The sequence below is a fragment of the Labrus mixtus genome, chromosome 11, assembly GCF_963584025.1.
Source record: "Labrus mixtus chromosome 11, fLabMix1.1, whole genome shotgun sequence".
Classification (NCBI taxonomy): domain Eukaryota; kingdom Metazoa; phylum Chordata; class Actinopteri; order Labriformes; family Labridae; genus Labrus; species Labrus mixtus.
The window spans coordinates 24,829,853-24,853,272 of NC_083622.1; the positions used below are offsets into that span (position 1 = coordinate 24,829,853).

General features: G+C 39.9%; 1 protein-coding gene across 3 annotated transcripts in view; it reads right to left on the reverse strand.

Annotated features, from left to right (window-relative positions):
* Window positions 1–23,420, reverse strand: part of LOC132984276 (RNA-binding motif, single-stranded-interacting protein 3-like) — a 125,897-nt gene that overhangs the window by 61,061 nt on the left and 41,416 nt on the right. For all 3 annotated transcript variants that reach the window (XM_061051046.1, XM_061051045.1, XM_061051044.1), the window contains exons 3-4: window positions 18,187–18,245; window positions 10,446–10,537 (exon numbers count right to left, since the gene is read on the reverse strand). In XM_061051046.1, coding sequence (XP_060907029.1) covers window positions 10,446–10,537; window positions 18,187–18,245 — 151 coding nt within the window. The remainder of the gene's footprint in view (window positions 1–10,445; window positions 10,538–18,186; window positions 18,246–23,420) is intronic.

The following is a 23,420-nucleotide window of genomic DNA, read 5'->3' on the forward strand; positions in this document are numbered from 1 at the left end:
TTATCCACTTAACTCCTCCATCTCTCTGCCTCCTCCACACACACTGACATAAAAGACACACACACAGCAGGGTTGGTAATGCAGGGTTAATAAGATTGGAGAGCAGCTGATGGTAGTGCACATTCAGGCCAGATTACATGTAATTCGATTGGGTTTCACTCACTCGGCTCCCTCCCTCTCCTCTCTCCTTTCTCCCTTTCTTTCCTCCTTTTGCTTATTGTTCGCCTCCTGCTTTTGTTGGACCGGAGGTGGTCCAGCCTCACAAAAAGTCACATGCAGGTTCAAGTAGAAGAGTGCACACACATACATTCAGCTTTAGTAGAGTACACACACACACACACACACACACACACACACACACACAAACTCACACACAAACTCACACACTCACACACGTCCTTGGCCATGCTGTTGTCCTCCACTTTCAAACTGAATGTGATTCATTATCTGAATTTTACAAAGTCAACTCTGCCTTGAACCAGACACAAGGATGGGGCACACGGAGAAGGAAAGAACATTTTAATTAATCACATGTCTAATCTAAGATTTTTAAATATGGAGAAGGCACAGGGGTATTGCACTGGGTCAAAAAGTTTAGATGATACTGGAGATAAAAAAACAAGCTCAAGAGTAAGGATGGTTGAATATAAAATGGAAAAAATGACGTTGAAGTACGCCAGAGCCTGTGAATAAAAAATAAATGTGCTACTGTTCAATAGAACTAAATAGAAATGGAATGACATACTTCAGTGGTATAATTTAACATAGTACTTAGTGTGACTTCTTACAGACTGAATTTCAAAGACAGTTTTCAATATGTCCACTGGGTTTGCTTGAACTCATCTCATTTGTAATCGCCGGCTACATTACCATGACAACGATCAAGTATTAATGTTCAGAGGTTAAGGTGTGCTCTCACCACATCAAGACCTGTTAAAGAATGACTGCTGATGCTAGTACGTTTGTTCTGCTTTGTGTAATGTGACATGAATGAACACAAACGTGTGAGTGTGCAGTAGCTTGTTACAAATGACACAAAGAACAACAAGCAAAGGAATCTCCATGCAGGGCAATTAATCTAAGCAGTACATTCTACTTGTCAAGACACAACTTGATGGTTGTGTGTATTTTGAATTTAAATGTTTTGTAGCCCATTTTAATTTGAGATGAAAATCAAAATTCACATCAGATCGTAAGCCACTCAATGGAGACTTCATTACTCCATTCTCGATTACAATGAAATTCTACACAATGTTACTGACCTGGGAAAGCTTTGAATATTGTATCTGCCTGAGACAAGCAGGACAGGTTTGAACAAACAGAGGTGAAGGATGAGGAAAAGGACAAAAGTGAGGTGAAAAAAATGTGAACAGAAACAAAAGAGACAATAGAGTGATGGATGAGCAGAGAGCAAAGGCAGATGCCCATGTCTACCAGTCTATACTGTATGCTTTTTTGTCTCTGCTCGTCTTTTTTTTATGTCAGTCTGCTCCGCTGTCCTCCTCTTCCCAAAGCTAACCTCAGCTGTCAGAAACACACACACACACACACACACACACACACACACACACACACACACACACACACACACACACACACACACACAGACACAGACACACACACACACACACACACACACACACACACACACACACACAGACACAGACACACACACACACACATGCAAACACACATGGAATATACATCTATATAAGCCAACACACACACACACACACACACACACACACACACACACACACACACACACACACACACACACACACACACACACAGAAACATCAGTTAAGACAACTTGGGCAATTTGCTTTTATAAGACAAACATGCCAAAGAAAGGAAGGAAGGGAGGAAGAAAGGAAGGAAGGAATTAAGGAAGAAGTGAAGAAAGAAAGAACTAAAGAAAGAACCAAAGAAAGAAAGAAAGAAAGAAAGAAAGAAAAAAATACACTATGTGACTAACCCAGGGGTTTAATCAGGGCTGATAAATGGCAGTCATGCAACAAAGTGCACTTTACCTTTGTGTGTTTGTCCTCATCCTCTTTTTCATCACACCAAGCCTTCCCTCTTTCAACCCACACAGACCCCCCTCATCTCCCTCCCTCCCTCTGTCTCTCTCTCTCTATCCTTCACTCTCTGTCCTCACTCAACCCTGTAACTAATGACTCTGGAGGAGGCATTGCAGCACCTGCTGCAGACAAACACACACACCCTGGCACCTACAGAGAGGAGAGAGAATGGGGTTGAAAAAAAAAGAGGCGAGAGGATGAGGAGGTTGGGAGGGGTCAAATAAAGAGTATAAACCAGGCTAAAAAAGGGGGATGAGTGGGAGGTAAAAAAGACAGAGAAAGGAGGGGAGGAAAGGAGGGAGATGTCAAGGACGAAGTGGAGGGGAGAAGAAGAATGAAAGAGAGAAAGAGGGAGGTGTGAAGTGTCACTGCCGGTGGTTGCATCTCTCTAATTAGCATTGTGACCTTGGTGCTCTGTAACTGTTATTGCACGCACGCACGCATGCATGCACACACACACACACACACACACACACACACACACACACACCCCCCCCACACACACACACACACACACACACACACACGGTTGTTCATATGCAAAGCAGAGTATAGGAGGTTTAGTGTTTGCAGGGTAAAAAGTGACACCTTGTATATATTTTAATATTTTTACATTGCTAAATGCTTTTTACCTGGGGGGGATCAGTCTTTTGTATTTACAAGATTACAAACGCGTTTAACACGTAATTACAAACACAAAAAGTATTGTTTAACAGAAAGTTCAGAATGATATTTTGTTAGCGCCAGCACACAGGACATGGACACAAGAAAAAGTACAAAAGCACAGAAAAAAAACACAATGATCCTCAACATTAACCTTCATACATTAGAATGAAATGTTCCTGTGAGGATGACATGCAACAAATAGTGTCAGGACTGGAAATCAGACCAGTGACCAGTGCAAGGAGGAGTGTAGCCTTAGTAAAAGGGATGCCTGATCTAGCGACTGACCTAAATCAGTGCCCAAAATTCCATATTTTAATGTTTCCTATGTAATGTAGGAGTTTCATTGATTATTATTTGAAGTATCAAATTAGGATTTAATGTACATACAGAGATATTAACAAAAAATAAGGAGGAATGAGACATAAAAACTGTCTGTAAGCAGGCGAGACAGAGAGAGAGAGTTCATCTGTAGCAGTAATCATCTTTCAGGTCAACAGTAATTACCAAGAAGAGTAAGGAAGTGAGTACACGCACGCACACACACACGCACACACACACACACGCACGCACGCGCACACACACACATACATACACACACACACACACACTTTAGTCTCGCTTTACATCTTGCTCTATTTTCTTCTTGTCTCATTTATTTCTCAACCAAAACAAGCACCTACCACAAAGATGATGTCAGTGTGAGCTCTAGACTTGAGTGGATAAATTGTTTCTCACAGTGGATATAATTACAAACACAAAAACAGTCAAACCGTGCTTCAACCGAGCTCTTATTAATTCATGTGTAATGTCATGGAGTTGTTTTCATCCTTGTTATTAAGTTGATGTTCTGAGGTTGAATTAACTCTGACGTTGAATTTTCATCTCAACATCTTATAATTGTTCAACTGCTTCATAGTCAGCTGCCTTTGGTATTTGAAGCAATTTAAAACATTATGCCCTCAGTTAAGTCTATCAGGTTGCACATTTCCCCTAATGTCATGTGAAACACAACATAACAGTGCCTATGTTTTCTTTTTTTTCCTTTTCTGTGGTTAACTTTGTTCGGTGCTGGAGCTGGATCTAAATATGATGTCAAATTATTCTTCAGTGTTAATTCTCCTTCCCACTGTCTCTATAAGGATGTTACTGAGTTGTCATGTTACTTGCTAGAAACACTGAAGCCCCTGGAGACGATCTTTTCCCCATGGTCTATTTAAAAGTGCAAGTAAATGGAGGAAAGAGCTGCTGTACAGGTACATCTAAAATCTAATTAAAAACAAAAACCTGCAGGTTTAATGCAGCTCAGGAGATTTGGCAGTGGCCTGAAACTGCACTGCATCAAGCACACTTTACATTAGGACTGCAATTTTTCCCCACCCGTCTTGTCTTCCTGAGGGAACTTTTCAACCTTTCTGCTGTCAGCTGCTTTATCATGAAACATCCGATACACTGTACACATCCATCTGGTGCAGCAGGGCTAAAAATGAAAAGAGGTATTGAATCCTGCAAATGCTGCACAAGGCTTCACACAAGAAAGAAGCTCCTCAGTGTAAGTCAATCCGGCTCTTAAAGGAATATGGGTTGTCATAGTTTTCACTCAAATTTGGAAGGAAGCAAAAAGTAGCCTATACCCCAATCACTTAACAGTGCCACACCCCGGTTTGATCTGCACCATAGGGATCAAGGATGTCCTTCATAAACTATAATTGTGATCATTTCTGTTCAACAACTGTGTCCTAAGTGTCTTTAAAAACATATTCCACATACAAATTTAACAGAGAATGGTAAGTTTGACTGTTTGAAAGACAGCCGGATAACACTTTTTTGTAATGAAACACTTCTTCTGCATGTAGAGGACAAGATCCCTTCAACACAAAATCAAAGTTCCTCACAGGTGATTTAACTTATCAGCATTTCCCAAGTATAAGTGCAATGTAATTTAATATTGCAAAACTAGAAATAGTTTCTAAATTATAAAAAGATTTAATTTCACACACTATGACACAGCGTTTTAGTCCAACATGTCCAATGTCAAGCCAGAAAAAGCTCCAAAAAATCCCTGTTCAACCCAAAAGCAATCAATATATGCATGTCTTATCTCTCGTCCAATCGTATTCTCCCTTCTGCCACCTCACTGATGTCTTTGATGGAAAGCTTTTAACTATCTCAGATTGGAACTGCATAGAAAAGTTTCAGCTAACCTACAAACCTGGTCTTCCTCTGGTAGGGATGACGGAAAATGGCAGGAATGAAATGTGTCTCAGTCTAATTGGTACTGAGTGTGTTAAACCAAGATTTCGTCAAACTGCAATTAAAGCGGCTCGTCTTACAGAATGTTGAAATCCAACATTCGTGTTCTTTTTTTTTTTTTTAGACTGACATCCTCGTTGCACCCTGAATCGGGAAAGTTAGCTGGGTCGTCTGCAACTCTGCGCATAATTAGCTCATGAAACAGTAAGAAGTGTGTGTAATTTCATTTGGAATTGACTCTTTGCCCTCTGCTCCATCCCTCCGGAAAACTCAATCTCTGAGGAGTCAAGGGTTCTTCTCTCTTTAATAACAGCTAAACACATCAACAGTGCTCCTCAAAATGCCCCCCCAGCAGTCAGGAACAAACTAAGAGATGGAAGGCTAATGAAAAGAGGTTTAATAGAAGAGCGCGGCAAAGGTAGCTCAGAGGCTTGCTGCTGTTTAATTCAATGGGATGCTCCTGTTGCCTGAAGACTAGGCCCATTTTAATTGCACTCTTCTTTCATTTATAAAAAAAGGCAGTATGCAGCGATACAGCTTTAATGAATGTGAAGGAAAGGCAGGCTATTCAGTGTCTTTCCCTCAGACGCATTGAAGGATAATATGATTGTGCTGGTTAGGCCCACATATTTTAGCACGGTACTGTTGCCAGTTACACAAAAACACACACACATAAACATGAATGAATTTAGGCCTTTTGGTAGGAAAGAAAACCGCAGAAACACAAAGAAAACGTGAAAGAGAACCCAAAAAAAAGGAAGAATAAAAGATGAAAGCTCAGCCATCTGTGTCATCTGCTCCATCCTTCTCCCATCTATTCTGTGATTTCATCAATAGTTCCATTATGACCATAGTCGTTTATCAATAACTCTATACAGACTCAATCAATAATCTCATCATTGACTTCATCAAAGCTCAACCTATCAGTCTTCCATGAATCAATGCAACAACGTTACTGACATAGGTGATTATCAGCATCACATCACCACTGTTTTGGTTGTTTCAACAAATAAAATGAACCACCATCACACCCTTTTTCATCACCATCAAAACAATCAGCTTTTTCCAGTGATGGTACACTTGAGGACTGTTCTGTGATGCAGGATTTGAGGTTATGAAGGTGACTCAGAGTTTAAAACTGGACTTTTATAGCTAAGTTGATGCTCAAATTGAAGACATTTTTAGTCCTATTGTTTTACAGTAATTACTGGGGTAATTGTCATGGTAGCTTATAATGGATATCTAAGATCAACCACCCGCTGACCAATCAGCTGTAAATCTGAGCTTGTTGTATTACAGTTTTTCTCAGTCGCTTTGGTACATTTCTCAGATCAGAATTGAAATTCTCAAAACTACTTCAATCTAGTTCAATCTTTACATCATTGTGTCACTTGTGCACATCAAAAAAGCAGTTTCTCATTTTTTCTTTGAACAAGTTGCAAATGCTTTGCTTACATCCATGCAAATGATTATGTACAACTCTCTGCTGTTTCCTACATTATCAATTGCTTATGTCATGTTGATCAAAATGTATTATAATGGGTCTCTGTTGAATAGTCTCACCCCCCACAACATTTAGGCATTAGTTCATCACATGAGTCTTTACATGCAAAATGGTTGAACAAGTTGTCATAATATGTCAAGCATATTTCTATACATTTCCATTAGACTTTTTTTCTAAATCTGTCCTGAATTGGTAAATTGCTCCCAGGTGAATCTTGACTTTCTAACGAAGGGAAATGTGTGAAGCATTAGATCAACCAATGATCAACCAGTTTTCTGAAATAGCTCAAAGGTGCATCTCATGAACCATCAACTGGCAAGTATATATATAGCCGGAGCACAACACAATGTTACAATGTCTGACAATGGAAGGACAAGGAATTGGACGGGGTCAACAGCCAGAGAGAAAAAGAAGAGGAAGAGGAGTGAGGCTGCATGGCGGAGGAGCTGGGGGGCAAAACAGAGGAAGAGGCAGAAGAGGCCGAGGACATGAGAGCGATGAGATGAGATGAGATGAGATGAGATAAGAGCCACACTTGTAGACCACGTTCTCAATCGTGGGCTTACAATGGCCGAGGCTGGTCAAAGCCAAATGTTGGAGAACAACTGTGTCCTCAATCATTCAGACTTTTCGTCGACAGAACAGGTATGTAATCTAACAATAGGCACTGTACTGTAATACTGTATACTTTCTGTAATGCTTCATACAACATTACAGTATTCCACTTGCATTTTACATTATACAGTAAGTATACTACATTTTATCTTACTCAATTTTGTGTTTTGCATTACTATATTTTTTCCACATAGGACTGCAAGACAACTTCACAGGGGTGGCAGAGGGCCCCTTTTCACACCTGAACAGGAGGAGGCTATTTGCACCATGGTTGTAAAAAACAATGCCATAAGACTAAGGGAGATAAAGAGTGCCATTATAGAGGACAACAACATCTTTGAAAACATCCAAACAGTCAGCATCTCAACCATTGACATGGTGCTGAAAAGACACCAAATGAATATGAAGCAGCTGTACACTGTTCCATTTGAAAGAAATGGTGAAAGAGTGAAGGAGCTGCGCTACCAGTATGTACAGGTAAAACATGTATGAGCATGCAGTAACTGTACCTCACAGTAAACAGTACATCGTATAGTGATATACAGTACAGTAAGTGTGACCTTTACACATTTGCTATGGCTGTAGAAAAGAAGATGCAATATGTGCTGTATACATTTGATGTAACTGTATCTTGTCCAAAATGAAAATGCATGTAATTCATAAAACTCATTTTGTGTCTTCTGGATATAGCGTATAATGGAACTGGAAGCAAGTGAACCACCGCACAACTTCATGTACATGGATGAGGCTGGCTTCAACCTAACGAAACACAGAAGGCATGGTCGAAATATCATCGGCCACAGAGCTACAGTTGATGTGCCAGGCCAACGGGGCGGGAACATAACCATGGGTGCTGCTAGCTCTGAGAATGGTGTGCTAACGCATATTCCCATTATTGGACAATACAATACAGAGCGTCTTGTCACCTTTGTAGACACTCTCGACAGGGATCTCATCCCTGAACAAGAGAGGGGTCAGATTGGAGATGACTTGCCAAAGTACGTGATAGTTTTGGACAATGTCAGTTTCCATCGCTCCAACATCATCAGGCAATGGTTTGTGACCCACAACAGGATGCTGATGGAGTTCCTCTCCCCCTACTCCCCATTCCTCAACCCCATTGAGGAATTTTTCTCAGCATGGAGATGGAAAGTATATGATCGCCAGCCACATACACAGATGACCCTTCTGGCTGCCATTGATGCAGCATGTGATGACATCACAGCAGATGCCTGCAGAGGCTGGATAAGACACTCTAAAAGATTCTTTCCACGCTGCATCGCAAGAGAAGATATTCGTTGTGATGTGGATGAGAATTTGTGGCCCAACAGACAGGAACGTCAGGAGGTGTAGGAAGACTGCACTGTAGTTCCTACAGCACTGCATGTACAGTTTTCCCTAAGGAGATTGTCCTATGTTCACATTTCTACTTTTGTTTTTTTCTTTGTGCTATGCAGTGCTGTCTTTTCCTTTCTGTATCGCAATGACATGGTCTGTCAACAAATTACAGTAAAAGCATAAATGTGAATCTTGTCCAGTCTCTTGCAATCAATCTCCCACATACACTAAGGTGTAACTTACAATTTACAATAATTGTCATCAGAACTTTAGCCATAGTTTATATCAGAACACCCCTCCAGAGTACACTGTTATATTAACAACATGACTAAGCAATTTGACTGTCTTATCCGTACACAGTGACACAAGGACTTGTCATTCTGATGGCACTGACATGTTTATTGACACAGATATTTACTTTTGAGAGATGAACTAAGGATTTTGAGCAAGAGACTGGCTTTTGCAGGTAATCCACAGTGTTTTGCTATTTGTAGGAATTGTTTTGAGAAATGCACTTACAGTTTTGCAAATGTCGAGGATGATTCGAGAAATGTACCAAAGCGACTGAGAAAAACTGTAATAAAAAATCAAAGGATCCCCAGGCAACAAGTTATACCGACACAGCATGGGAGGTTTTTTTCTATTTTTATTATTGAATTTTCTCCAAAGTCAGTTTGACATTGCAGCGTTGTATTCAGAAAGAAAACATTACCAGCTAATGGGTCTAAAGTTTGCAGAAATAACATCATAGACTGTAGAAAACACTGACATAGTCTCAGTGACATCCCTCACTGGTTACTGAAGGGGAATTTTGAAGCCTCATCCTAACTTTCCATCAACCTAGTAACAGGCAAAATGGTTGGAGTAGAAGCAGGCTCTGAGCCTCCAAGCAAACTGCTCTAATGCGCCAACTTGCAGTCATATGAAACAACTTACAAAACATAACTTTTAACATTCATAAAATCATTTTAACAAATTGTTTTACAGTGTGTGCTGATAAAGACATGAGCTATTCAGACCAACACTGTTGCTTTACCGGTCTGTAAACATGTTTATTTCTTCTGCCAAAATTGGGCATTTTGATATGGGGTCTGTATGTGACTTCCAGGGCTTTTGGAGGCAGCCTCAAGTGGAGAAGAAATAACTTTAAGAATGATCTTTCTTGAATGGTGGGATTGGTAATTTATGATACATTCCAGGAAGTCTGGAAATATGAACACTGATTGGCTTTCACGACGCAGCATCGAGCAGATTTGCCGCTTAACTTGAAGTATTTTATGCAGAACGGATGGTTAGCTGCACTTACATAGAGATATCTGTTCATATACAAAAATAAATCATCAGATTACTGCTGATGGGAGCCGGGATGTCCTAACGGGGAATGATTCCTGTTTGCTCTCCCAACTGGCTGTTTTTCCTGCATACACTAAAGCCTGCTGAATTGTGATTGGTCTATATTACTCGGACTGCAAACGAACTACAAACAGAAACCAGAATATTTCCAAAACTAAAATCCATAACCCTGCGTACAAATCCTTAATTTCTATGAATAATGCGAGAATAGAGATTATTCAAGCCTGAAGAAGAAATTATATCATATGCCTGAATTTATGCACTTAGCATAGCATTGGATTTTTAGTCATCTATCATCTGCAGCTTTCTTGCTTTAAGCCTAACTACTGCTATCCAGATGTAAAAGACTCTTTGCTGCAAGTAGACTTGTTTATTTTTCAATACATTTTCAAATGCTGCAAAGCAAACACTGATAATTTTTGATGGCTTGATCCAAACAGTCTGGGTTTATTTATCAGGTTGATAGTCACTGTGTGTGTGATGGTGGATGTGAAACCAGATATCTAAATGATCTCCTATTTTAGTTGAACACCCTTCTTTGTCCAGGGCCTCCTGATGCCACACAACACCACAAGAACACATCAATAACAACACGTAAAGCAGAGCAGAGAGTGAAGGGTCGGGGTGAGGCTTACCTTTGCCATCTGTGCCTGGACTCCACTGGCTTTGAGCGAGGCCACAGCCTTCTGTGCTGCTGCAGGGCTGTCAAAGTCCACAAAGCCATAGCCTGTGCATACACAAACACAAAGACGAAGAGGCTGGTGAGAAGGACATTTATTGTGAGCATACAAGTATAAAAAAGCAATAAAGGAAAATAACATCATCACATTATACTGTTCTGAATTTTATCAAGCCAAACCAACCTGTGTTTTGTTTCCAACACTGCATTAATCCTCTAAATGTGTCAAAATCTAGTCAGGGCACGTATCTTATAAAGGTTGCTATTTCCTCCATGAAATGTGTTTTAGCACAGAGCATCAACAGAATTGGTGTCATAACAGTAACTCTTGTCATTGTGTTTACGATCCAAACATCCTTAAATGACTAGACAAGTTTTTGTGTGCTTTGGCTCTTTGAATGAAATCATGTCTTTGCCTTGTAATGTCTAATGTGTTGCAGTGCTGCTTTTATATCTACTCGTAAAATGAACACATATTCTGAACCAAATGGGCCTCAATACTGAAAGACTTGTCCACATGTTAAATGTGCTGCAGTTGGATTGTCAGATATTTCATTTCCCTCTGCATTGCATTTGATCTAGAGTTGTCCTTATGCTACACTAAATCTGTCAGTGCATGTACAGCTTCTATAGCAGAGGTCAATATTATAAGTCTCTGCCTCCGCACAAGTGACATCAAGAAAAATTGTCTGCATTTAATGTAGCTATTAAAGTGATAGAGAGGCTTGTTTAAAGAAATAAAACCGCTAAGAGAATGGGCATCAATCGATTTTATTGTGAAAAGGTCCACATCATTTTGTGTGTCTCTGTGTGTTTATGTGTCAAATTGCTGACGTTTCCTTGATGTTGGTCGAGCCATATACGGTAGAGAGCCCTTTTACTGGGTCACACAGAGAGAGAAACAATTTGTCTGTTGTGTGAGTGACACTTTGCGTACAACCGTGTGTGGTAAATGTGTACAAAAATGAGAGCTGTGTGCTAATGTGAGAGACAAATGAATGAGAGAAATGAACCCACATGCAATGAGAAAGAGAAAAATAATTGTTCTCGCACCACAGCAGCTTTGAGGTTGCAGCTGCAGTTTTCAACACGCTTGCTTGTTAACACAATTAAATGATCCACATTTCAAAAGCCACACTCATCGCAATCAAAATTGTAAACATGTAAAGAGAGAGAGAACACACATCTCTCCATCTCTCTCTCTCCATTTATCTCTTGCTCACTCACACACTCTTCTTTCCCAACATCTGCTCTTGTCTGTTTGTATTTTCCAGGATTTGGAGCCTCACTCGGTTTTGCCGATAAGCAGTAGATTTTTTTACATTGTTCAAAGGCAGCAAGCTGCTTTCACAGCGAGATATGTTCAGCACAAACAAATATTTATACTGCTGCTAATGAGAAAGCCATCATTTAGCCAAAGTAGGATGCAACAAACACACACACACACACACACACGCACACACATTTTGGCTGCAATATACGTAAACATAAAAAGTGCATAATTTTGACCAACACAGATCAACACAAGCATGCAAGCATAGAAAAAGAAAAAAACATCTGTAGTTTTGAATCTGTATTGATCTACTAATGGCCACTCCAAATCAGCCAGTTTAATTGAAAACATATAAACGTATAGTATTCATTATTCTTTGGATAAAATCGTCTGCTAAGTGAATTGTATTCAGTGTCAGCCTGGCAGGATGTGTGCATTTTTTTCAGAAAGGTTGGAAAAAGTTACTTTTATAGTTTTAACTAAAATTAACTTCACAAAATGTTATTTAGTCACAACAAGTCCAAAACAGAGAACTATTGTTTGATGGCATTAATTCAACACTATCACTAGATGTGAATCAATGCAACAGTATCAGTGAAGCTGCTGTTTTATTGAACATCAAAGTAAGTTTCTACAAAGGCATATAATTCAAAAATAAACTGTATAGATCAATTAGTTGCTCCTGAGAAAGAGAGCTGATATGTCACCTTAAGTGATGTCTCTTGAGTCGGTGGGGAAGACAGCATGTTTAGAAATGTAAAAAAATATTGAGGTGTGGACTTAAAAGGAAATGAGTTTGGACCTCTTTTCCTGGCTCAGCATCTCTCCCTCAAGACTCCAACTAAACACAGCCATATATATGAGAATGAAATGTTTGAAATATTTTACAGTTTTGTAAAGTATGTATCAAACTAAAAGATATCTTCTGTTCAGTGAAGATCAGGATGGATTGAATCACTGCAGGGAAGCGTAAAGCTCAACTAGACACTTTCACAATGACTCACTTAGCCAAATTCATTTGTGTTTAACGCCTTCTTTTTCCACCTTTGTTTGTTTGTAGAGGCAAAATGATGCTGATGTTTCTAAGAAGAACTTTAACATTATGGCGTAGCAAATCTTATAGTGATGGTAGTCTATGACTTTTCCTCAACCTTAAACTGCAGCTATTTCTTACTGTTTATTCCTTTACAGCACACTAGTCTCGTATTTTCTAAGAGAAGCAGAATCTGATGATTTGTAATGCGTTTTTTTTCAATCTGCAATATGATCAAGAGCCAATTCTTGGAGTTGAAGCTGCTCTTTTTTAACAGTAATTCACTGCCAGTATTACCTATTATTACAGTTTTACAGAACCAGTAAATCAAATTCATGTCTCAGTAGTCTCTCAATAAAAGAATCCAGTTGTTGAAGATGTTGGCATTCAATCTAGTTTTTCCTAAACTCCTTTTAGTAAGTCCCTACATGTAAAGTTATCAGATAGGGCTTTCACACTTGCAGACAACTCCTGAAAAACTCCTGATATTTCCAGGAGGAGATGTATGTCTGAACGCAAACGGCCAAACTTTTTGAAAATCCAGATGGCAGTAATGCTTGTAACTGATTGCCGAGCACTATGAATCAAGAAATTCACAAGAAGAAGCAGACGCAAACAAGAACAAAAGAAGAGTAATATACGGTCGCTCTTACGGTAGCTCTCAGCAACACTGGACGGAAAAAAACTGTAACTTGAAATTGCAACACACCAATAGATACTATGTTCTAAATAAATTAGAGGGGGAAAAAATGCATTATTGCTTTTTCCCAACGTGATGACCTTGCACTGAACCATGACCCCAAAACCGAGGTACACACTGAAACATGACACCCTTAACGTCTCCATTAAATCTCATGTGGATGGAAGTGATGGCTCTTATCCACACATGGATATGGATATTTCCAGAGAACAGAAGAGTGAAAATAATATTTCTGAATGATATAATCCCTCTCATTTGTGCTCTGTCCCTCACATCTTCGGCCTTATGATGACACACCGTTGAAATGTAATCTCGCTCAGTCAGGCCTGACAAATATTCCACTCTCAAATGGAAAAAAAAAAAAAAACATTTATTACAGAGTGCACACACACACACGTGAATACTCACTCATATCGGGCTCACGGACACAGATGGAAGCACAGATAAACATGAGCACACAGAGACGCACACACATCCCTAGCTCCCATCTAATCTCCTGAGCTCCCAGAGTTCCTGGCCTTGGGCCATCAGAATTGGCTAACAGAGTAGAGGAGGAAAAGCAGAGAGACAGAGCGGGGGGGGGGGGGGGGGGGGGGGGGGAGTCGGGGGAGAGAGGAAGAATGGCAGGCAGAAAGAGAAAGAGAGAGAGAGAGAGAGTAAGAATGGGATGAGCGAGCAAAGAGAGAGGGTGGTGGATAAAAAGGCAGGAGACGTGGAGCAGGCAAGAGGGAGGGCGCTTGTCTTTGGGAAATGGAAATCCTTTACAATCTAAAGTGGTTTCCTCTCCCTTCCTTCCTCCCTCCTGTGCTCTGTGCCCTCTCCCTCCCCCGGAGCTCCCACGCTGCTAACAAGAAAACTGTCAGTGTGTTTAACATTGAGCCCGCTGCAGAGATGAGGACTCCACAAAGAAAATCATGATGTTATCACAGAGATCAAAGCAAAAGGTATGCTTTTTTTTTCTCAGTGAAATAACTTCATTACATAGTATTTCTGCAAGGATTGTGTTTTATACGGCTATCGCTTTAATGTATATAAGCCCCCAGATAGAAACATAAACAAATACCACAAATAAGAAAAGAAGCATTCAGGATTCATTTTAGTGAGATTCTAAAACAGCACCAAGAACCATCACAGAACTTGGGTTCAAAAGGTGAGACACGACAACATCAGTAAAAAAAACTTACAGAACACTCTCCCTGCAGACTCCAACAAAGCAGGAAGATTTATTTATCTACCTGTCTCTTTGTCTAGATCTCTCTTTTCTCTCTGCAAAAATCTTCCTAAAAAGAAGAGGCTGTCTGCAAAATCATCACTTTCATAAGGTCTCCTTCCTTTTTCTGTCAGCCCTAGGTTATTTTTACACCCACCCTCCCACCACCCCTTGATGCTGTCTCCTCTCTCCCATCCGTCCATCCCTCCCTCCCTCCCTCCCTCCTGCCCTCCCGCCCTTTTCAGGAGAACTCTCTTTTCCAATTTGTACTCTCTTAGTCATGCCAAGCACTTATCTTGTCCCTGCTGACTGCCTCTGCAATCAAACCCACACTTATCCGGTTGTAAGGCATTCTAATGGTCGACTGATAATGAAAATCCTTCATTGTGAGTTAACAACTGGCTAAGAGGTGTATGAAGTCTGCATCACCCGCAGTGAAAATGCTGACACAGACGCAGCCGGTGAAAAAACGCTCATGCAGCAACAGCTGCAGTTGCTACATTCTGTGCATTAAATAAAGAGCATAAATCTAAAGCTGGACTGCATGCAGTTTGCATTTTCAAACCGTCACTCTGAGGTTTAGTATTCATAAAAGCCTTGCCTGGAATGTATTCTGTATTTACTATAATGCAATTTGGTGCAATGAATGGCCCTGCTATCCACTTGCAAACACACATTTCTGTCTTGACTCACAAACACAGAGGCTCTTAGACAAAAAATAAATAAATAAACAAAAGAAAAAAAAATGTTTACTCAATTTTGTGTAAATTATGCAGATAACTAGAGTCACATGTCTCTGTATCTCTGTGATAAGATTACAGTTTTGGCAAGAGAAACTGAAATAAAGACACAAAAGAAAAAAATGAAAGAATTTGTTCTACTTTTGAAATGTGCTTTCATCCCTCTGCGTGTGTTTGCAGCCAGTAAAAAGAAACATCTGATGATGTTCTGACTTTTACTTGTAGATATTACTTGTTACTGTTGTGCCTCCTTAGCAATATTAACAACTTTGGTCAATGCAAATGTTTAACCCTGTCTGCAGATTATTCACTCCTACTCAAGATGTCTTACGAGACAGGTCACAATAAATATCTCTGTTTCTAATAGTTTGAAGCTGATGGTTCCAGTCAGCATCAGGGGGCTGCTGCTGGTGCTCAGCGGTGGAATCAGTCATCTCTCAACCGGAAGATTGGGGGTTTGATCCCCAGCTGCTCAAGTCACAAGTCCACGTGTCCTTGGGCAAGAAACTGAACCATGTGAATGTGTGCAAATAAAAAAGTACTATTGGGCAGTAGCAGCCTCTGTCATCAGAGTGTGAATGAGGTTTGAATGAGACACATAGTATTTAAGCTTTGAGTGTTCAGATACCTCAAAAAGTGCTATACGAGTCCATTTCCATCAGGACCAAGTCCATTTGAAAAAACAGGAGTAAATGTGTATTTATTGAAGACTACTTCAATATAGATGCATGTCTCATTCTCTTCTGGGTATTAATGAAAGGATGATTATGTAGGACAAGACCGAAATAACCACAGTAGCCAGAGTCACTAGTAATTTACAATTATAAAGAGGCATGTGTGTGACCCAGTGCAGCAGTGTGTCTCATTGAGCTGCTTAGGGGCATTAAAGGAGCTCTCTTAAGACCAGTGGCAAAGGCTGAATCATACTTTGGCTTCAATACTTGAATAGGATAAAGACATTAGTGATTGTTTATGTATATATATATCTATATATATATATAGATATATATATATACAGATTACGGCTGTGTTTATGCAAACTTTAGAAGCAATGCCCAATGTGATTTTGAATGGAACATTATTTGCATTTGAGAACCATCCTGTAAAATAATGTATAAAGCCACAATTGGGACGGCTGTGGTTCAGTGTTAGAGTCGTTCATCTCTCAACCAAAAGGTCGGGGGTTCAATCCCCAGCTCCTGCAGCCGCGTGTCGGATGTATTCCTGAGCAAGGCACTTTACACCAAGGTGCTTTGTCGGCGGCATATGAATGTGTAATAAATGATTAATTAATACTGATAGACACTTAACATAGCAGCCTCTGTGATCAGTGTGTAAATGGGTATGAGTGGGTAGGTTTGACCTGCGGTGTAAAAAGGCTTTGAGTAGCCAGCAGACTAGAAAAGTGCAATACAAGCTCAAGTCCATTTACCATTTACAAGCTGCAAACATAACGACTTGATGCAAATAAATACATAGGCTGTTTTTAAAACTGTAACATCTATAAAATAATGGGATAATTTCAAAATATATTAAACAGAAGAGAAACTGATAGTTATAATTGGCTTTATAGAATTTTCTGACCAGTCTTTGGCCATGTTGTAAAAAAACATCAAGGCATGCATATTAATGTGTTTTCAGGTGTGTTTTGTTATAGAATTCAAAAACAGGTCATGTATTCATAATGTTTTATTTCTTTTATTTGATACTACTGCTCCAGATAAATTATACTAATATGTAAAAGAGTGTTCAGTGGAGACTCTTGGGGTTTGGTTTTCCTTAATAATGACGTGACAGGCAGGAATCATTTGCTAAAGTTATTCTGATCACAGCAGATGAAGTCGTTGAAAATTTGCATTAAGATCTCTGCCTTTGTCATGAATCTGACTTCATTTTTTTTAGCCTTCATACGATTGACTCTGACTGACTGATTACTGGGTGTTTTTGCTGTTGTCCTGAAGCATGTCAGCATACCTTTGAGTGCAGTCTCGGCAGATGAGTAGCAATCACTCTGAACACATGCTCTTGCGTGCCTCTTCAGACGACTACAATCATATTGATTAGTGCTTTGTTCCGACCACTCCAACAATCAAGCAGACCCTCATCAGAAGACACTTGAGTGCGCCTCATTCACCACAGAGATGATTTGAAACACATTGCGTGTATTAGATGGTGTTCTCTGTTTTGATTTCACTGATGACAACAACGTGAACATGTTGCTTTCAAAAGCTGCTCAACGGCAAGTGTCATAAGGGTGTAATCCTCAAATCATCTTTGGAGAGAAGGAAAAAAGAAAGGTTCTCTAGCATCATTTGGATAGTTTGGAGAATGTCAGATCATTATATAAATAGCTCACGATGATAGCGTTAAAACACAGACCCCTACTGCAAAAGCAACAAACTATTCTAGGGAAAACAAATGGACTGTAGTGCAAAGGCACATCACATTACATCACATCGGCTTGCACAAGTATGTCCTGTATTTCTGTGATTGGCATGGTTTGTTGACTGACATGTCAGCACATTGTAAAAAATATGTTGGCATCGGTATGTTGGAAATACCAAAAAAGGAACCAAAACCCCTCCCCATCATGAACTGATTGGTCTGCCTGTAAATCGCCAAGTTTCCTAAACTCTTAACAGATGTTTTTCTAAATTTAAACCTCATCAAAATGTCATCAGGAGAAGTTTTCAGTGTCTTTACATTAACCACACTACAAATTCAAATGGATTCCAACTTACCTTTACATTGATTGGTGTTCTTATCCAGGATGGCCTTTGTTGACACAATCTTCCCATACCTGCAAAAACAACGATAAAACAACAATGACATATTTTAATGACCATTGATTCAGTATTGCTATGTTAACACTTGATGCGTTACTGGCAGTTTGAATTCATCAAACTTGTTTTTTTTGGTCTTGCATGATTTTGTATGGCTCCTTGTTCGCCGTGATCTGTCAGTCGGGTATTCTCTGTTCAACCCTTTTTGTCCAGACTGAAAAGTGAAAACAACTAATGGATTTAATGCCAACAAATATTGTAAAGACATTTATGATCCTCTTGGCATGAAGCATCACAGTGTTGTTTTTTTATAAGTTTTTGGGCCTTTTTGCCCTTATTGGATAGGACAGCTGAAGAGACAGGAAATCTTGGAAGGGCCGAGGTCAGATTCGAGCCCACGGCCACTGGGATGAGGACTATTATAGCATCAATACATGGGGCGCGCAACAAAACAGCTAGGTGTTCAGGCACCCCAAGCTTCATGTTTTTGTCATGCCCTGACTTTAAATTTAGTGCCATCATAAAGTTCACATTTGATGATTTAAGGGAAAAGTCTCAACTAGAGGATGGATTGTTTTGCACTTTGGTACAAACATCCATGTTTTCATCATTCTAGATGCATGATTCATGATCTAACATAATTATCAGGTATCAAGACAGGTTAGTCACATGAGCAAAAACCTTAAAACTTTACACAATTCCATTAGCACCTGCTTTGATTTGTATTAAAAGCTACTTAGCAAATGTTAGCGTGCCACAATGCTCCACTGAGATTCTCAGTACATCAATAATAATTCCTTCGTAATATCAGCAAGATAGGATTATTATAGTGAGAAAGTTTCTAAACTAGCATTAATACTCAGCTCAATAGTAGACTGTGCTTCAGTTGATGAAAGAAGAATTCATGGAATATCACCCCAACGGAGCATGGAACTTGTGGTTCACATCAGATCATAGTTTTTAGTAAAGGATCAGCTCTTTATGAATGAAGACAACGGTCACATTTAGTGATCAATCACAGGTTCACATGGATGTCAAACAAAGGGTTTTGTTGAGTACAAACAGCAGCAGCACTTACACAGTAAAGATGTGTCATGATGATAATGTAGGAAAACTGTAATTGGTAGATTAAATTAAAAGTTTGACAACAGAACGGTTTCTCAGGGTGTCTTCAGGATACTTCAAACTTCTATCAAACTTGCAACCATCCATTCTGTCGATACACACCTGAAATCCCACCCTGAGGTCTCAGAACTCAGATAATACTGTCCCTTAAATTACGACAATAACCAGACTGCAGCACCCAATCCTGCTTATAGGTGCTATAAAATAGAAGGACAACCTTAATACCTCTTTCTACCTGTTCACTCTGCCAACTCTTGCCTCGTCTATTTTATTGCCTTAGTCTCTTTGTGCTCGTTCGATATCTTTGCCTCGATCTCTGTGTTTTTGTCCCTTATTTCCACCTCTGACCCATTTTTACTCTAGAGCTATCAGAAAGAACTGAATAATGTTTTTATGAGTCTAGTCTGAAAAGAGTGCTGCAAGAAACAGACAGAAAACTGAGAAAGAGGCTGAGAAGGGAAAACAAGGACAGAGAGGAGGAGAGAGGGAGAAACTCAGTCAGAAATCTTGGATGGCCGGGATCAGCCTGGATTCCTGCCTGGATCTATGGATGAGACTTTTTTTAATTAATGTTTTAACACTGCTGCACAATGACTGACTGGATGGCTGAGTGACTATCAAACAGATTGACAGACTGACAAGCTTGCTAGCGGACTGGCTGACAGCCACAGGTGAGGGATGGACATTTATTCACTCTTTCTTTCAAGAGAAAAAAAACAGGAGACAACAAGGAGGGAGACAGAAACGATAAAGATGCTAGGTGGAAGATACAGTGTGGGAGTCTGCGAGCAGAGAGGGTGAAAAAAACGTAGGGGGGGGGGGGAGGGAGGAGAGGAAGAGAGACTCCGAGGAATGAGGAATAGACGAGGAGAGGGAGAGCAGTCAGTCAAAAGATAAAAAGAGACACCAAAGGCGAGGAGGAAGCTTGGTAGTCAGGGAGCGATGGAGAGATAGTAAGAGGTGTTTAATAAAGAAGAGATCATTTAGCTGTCACCATCAGGAGAGTCTCTGTCAGCCAACTGCTTCTGTCAGCATGGAGAAGAGAAGAGAGACTCGCCCGCCTGACAGCCTCATGCACCAAACTCTATTGGGACAGGAGTCTTAAGAAAGAAAGACGTTTTTTCAAAAAAGCCTTTCAAAGGCCGCTATCACATATAACACGACAGCCAAGTAGCTTATGATCTCCAAATTGGTTGCAAGAGAAAATCACCGCTTCTACGTTATGCTCAATTTTCACATATTTTCCTGCGATTTCAGATATTTTGAAGGGCATTTACATATGCAGTGATTGCGACAGGCTAGAATCAAAGTGAATTTTCACAGGGTGTTTTTTTTTTTTTTTTAAGAAGTCACGGCTGGTGAGTAAACAAGGTCTTTGGCCTCGCGGTTTGGGGAGGAATCCAACCACTGCAGATGTAGAAAACACTCATAAACGCACGGGACTAATCGCCCACACACACGCAAAGCAACATCACAGACCCCCAAAAAAAACACCAAAGCAGTAATCACACACATTAGACGCACCATCTGGCAATACGCAACTCTTTGTTGACTTCTGCCTCTGTGTTATGTGTGTGTGTAATCGAATGTGCCTGGACATATCCGAGCGTACAAATACTTGTGTGGGTGTGATTCCTAACAAATACGTGTTCTTGTATGTTGTTTTTGTTTGTGGAGTAAGCACTCATGCATGACAAAGATCTCATGCACAATCGATGTTTTGGCAGGTTGTTTTTCCCGGCAAGAAAAGTCAAACATCTCCAGACTGTTTGTTCGTTTTATGAAAAAGAACGAGAACGGGGCTGAGAGTGAGACCAGATACCTGGATGACACATTACCAACTGTGAAAAAATCTCTTTCACAGTTGCCTGGTTTTGCAAAGAGAAGAGCAAATACTGAGTTTCCTCAATGTGCAGTTGTGCTTATGTCATCTTCTGATTGATGTGTGTGAAGATTAAGTGTGACTCCACCCTTCCCTTCTCTAGTTGTACTATTACAGCCGGACAGAAGAACAAAAAAAAAACAGGAGAGTTAGAACAGATGACGTAATTGTCTCTTTGAAATGTCAAATTACGGCATCGATAAGCTATCCAAAGTAGTGTCTCACGCAGGACTTTACTCACTGCTCCAAAATTCCTTTTTATCCAGATAGCCACAACAATCTACTATTGTGCAGCAGAAATGAAAGAAAGTATTGATAATAGATCAGATGATGAAGTAAGGAGGTTGAGGAGAGTGCAGAATGTCCTGTTCTGTCCCAACCCGGAGCCTTTTTTCACTGACTCCGGGCGGCCGTGAGTGATCTGAAATAAAGACGACCTGCACTTGACCCGACAGCAGCGACACATGAGCCGCTCATAAAAACTATTCAAATACTTAAAACATACTCACAAAGGACTAGAAAAGCCAGATGGTTAAGGTTAGCACTTCCTTATTCCAAAAAAAAGAAACAGTCAATGAAAAGGATCTGGCTGTGTGACTTGTTTATATTGGAGTTCAGCATGACTAAAGAGTCCATAATGGGAGGAAAGTGTGAAGCAACAATGATGTTATTTTCACTGACAAAGTGAGCTAAACCACAGCGTATACTGTGGCTCAATAACCAACATTGATTATATTTTTGCTTAAGTATAAATATAGGGATTCTTGTGCAGTATTGTTTTCAATAATTATGTGACTGAAAGTTTATTTCCGGTCTGCTCATTTGGATTCCATTCTATGTCTTCTTGTTTAAGTTCCAACCAGATGATATCCCTTTTATTGAAATGTCCAGGGGTCCAGACTGGCCAACCCTGGTGCCATCCCATAACCCAAATTGTGATTTGATATCTGCAGTCAGAGGCAGGCCTTGTATTAAAACCTACTTATTGGGAGACATTGGTTTAGCAGTTGGTAAAGCAGACCTTTAATATACAAAAGTTACTGGTTTGCCTCCTGGCCTTGACCCTTCGATGCATGTCTACCTCACTGACCTTACATTCCCTGCCTCACTTTAGCTGTCCTCATTTTTTTTTTTATACAAAAATGATAACGATGAACTTTGTTAACTTCAGTAAACTTCAGTTAATATAGTTGATCTTCATACTGTTTATGTTTCTGGAGCTTTTTGACCTCTTCAAGCCTTTCACTCTTCATGTACCTTGGCAGTTTGCCAGAAAACTCTACCTACCCTGCTCCCCCATTTACAAATTGATACACATGAATGTAGTATCTTTATGATACCTTAATATGTGTTTTACAGTAAGTGGAGATAGAAATAGTGAATAAATGCTATTGATGCAAAAGTCAGAGCCAAAAGTTGGGCCACCCGGGCCAAAATGTCTGGACATGCCCCTGAATGTGCAAACAGGAAACCCGAGTGTATAAAGCTTATACCTAGGATCTTTGGTCATAATAAATATTATTTTTGATTATCGTTTTTATATTTCTCTATAACCACAGAGACACTAATCATTAGTTGATTTAACCCCTCTCTATGTTGTTTGTTGTCAGTCTTTGGAATAAAACCTTTTTTGTTTTGTTAGCTCATTTATTTCTTTATCTTATATTATCTGCATTTGTATCTACGATTGATAAAAAGGGACAGAGGTCTTGCCGGGTGCCAGGAGTGTCTGGCTAACTTTTATATTCTCTATTTTCCTTGGCTTCATAGAAGTGCTACCGAGCACCAAAAAAAACAGTACAAAGCCAAAGACGACCGATCTTTCCACAGCATCACCGGGGTCGTGCTGCTTCAGGGAGATTGCCTGACAGACTAGTTTTCACTTTGACAATCCTTTTAGGACGAGCTACGCTTTTCCTTCAACAAATGGATACTCCTTAGAATGGTTTCCAAAATGGAAAGGTTGCTCCCTTTTTTTTTCCCAAAAAGAAATTCAATACACAAAGACATTTTAAAATTGACGGTATTTTCCAACTGTCAAGGAGAAATGTCAATACTTGAAGAATTCTGTGCACTTCATGGCTGTGTGTGGAGTGTTAAAGACAGTCCTAGAGGGTCTATCTCTATCACCAGAATGGTGTTATCATCTCTTTGAGGAACGCCTTCTCCTTATGGATTCTCATCA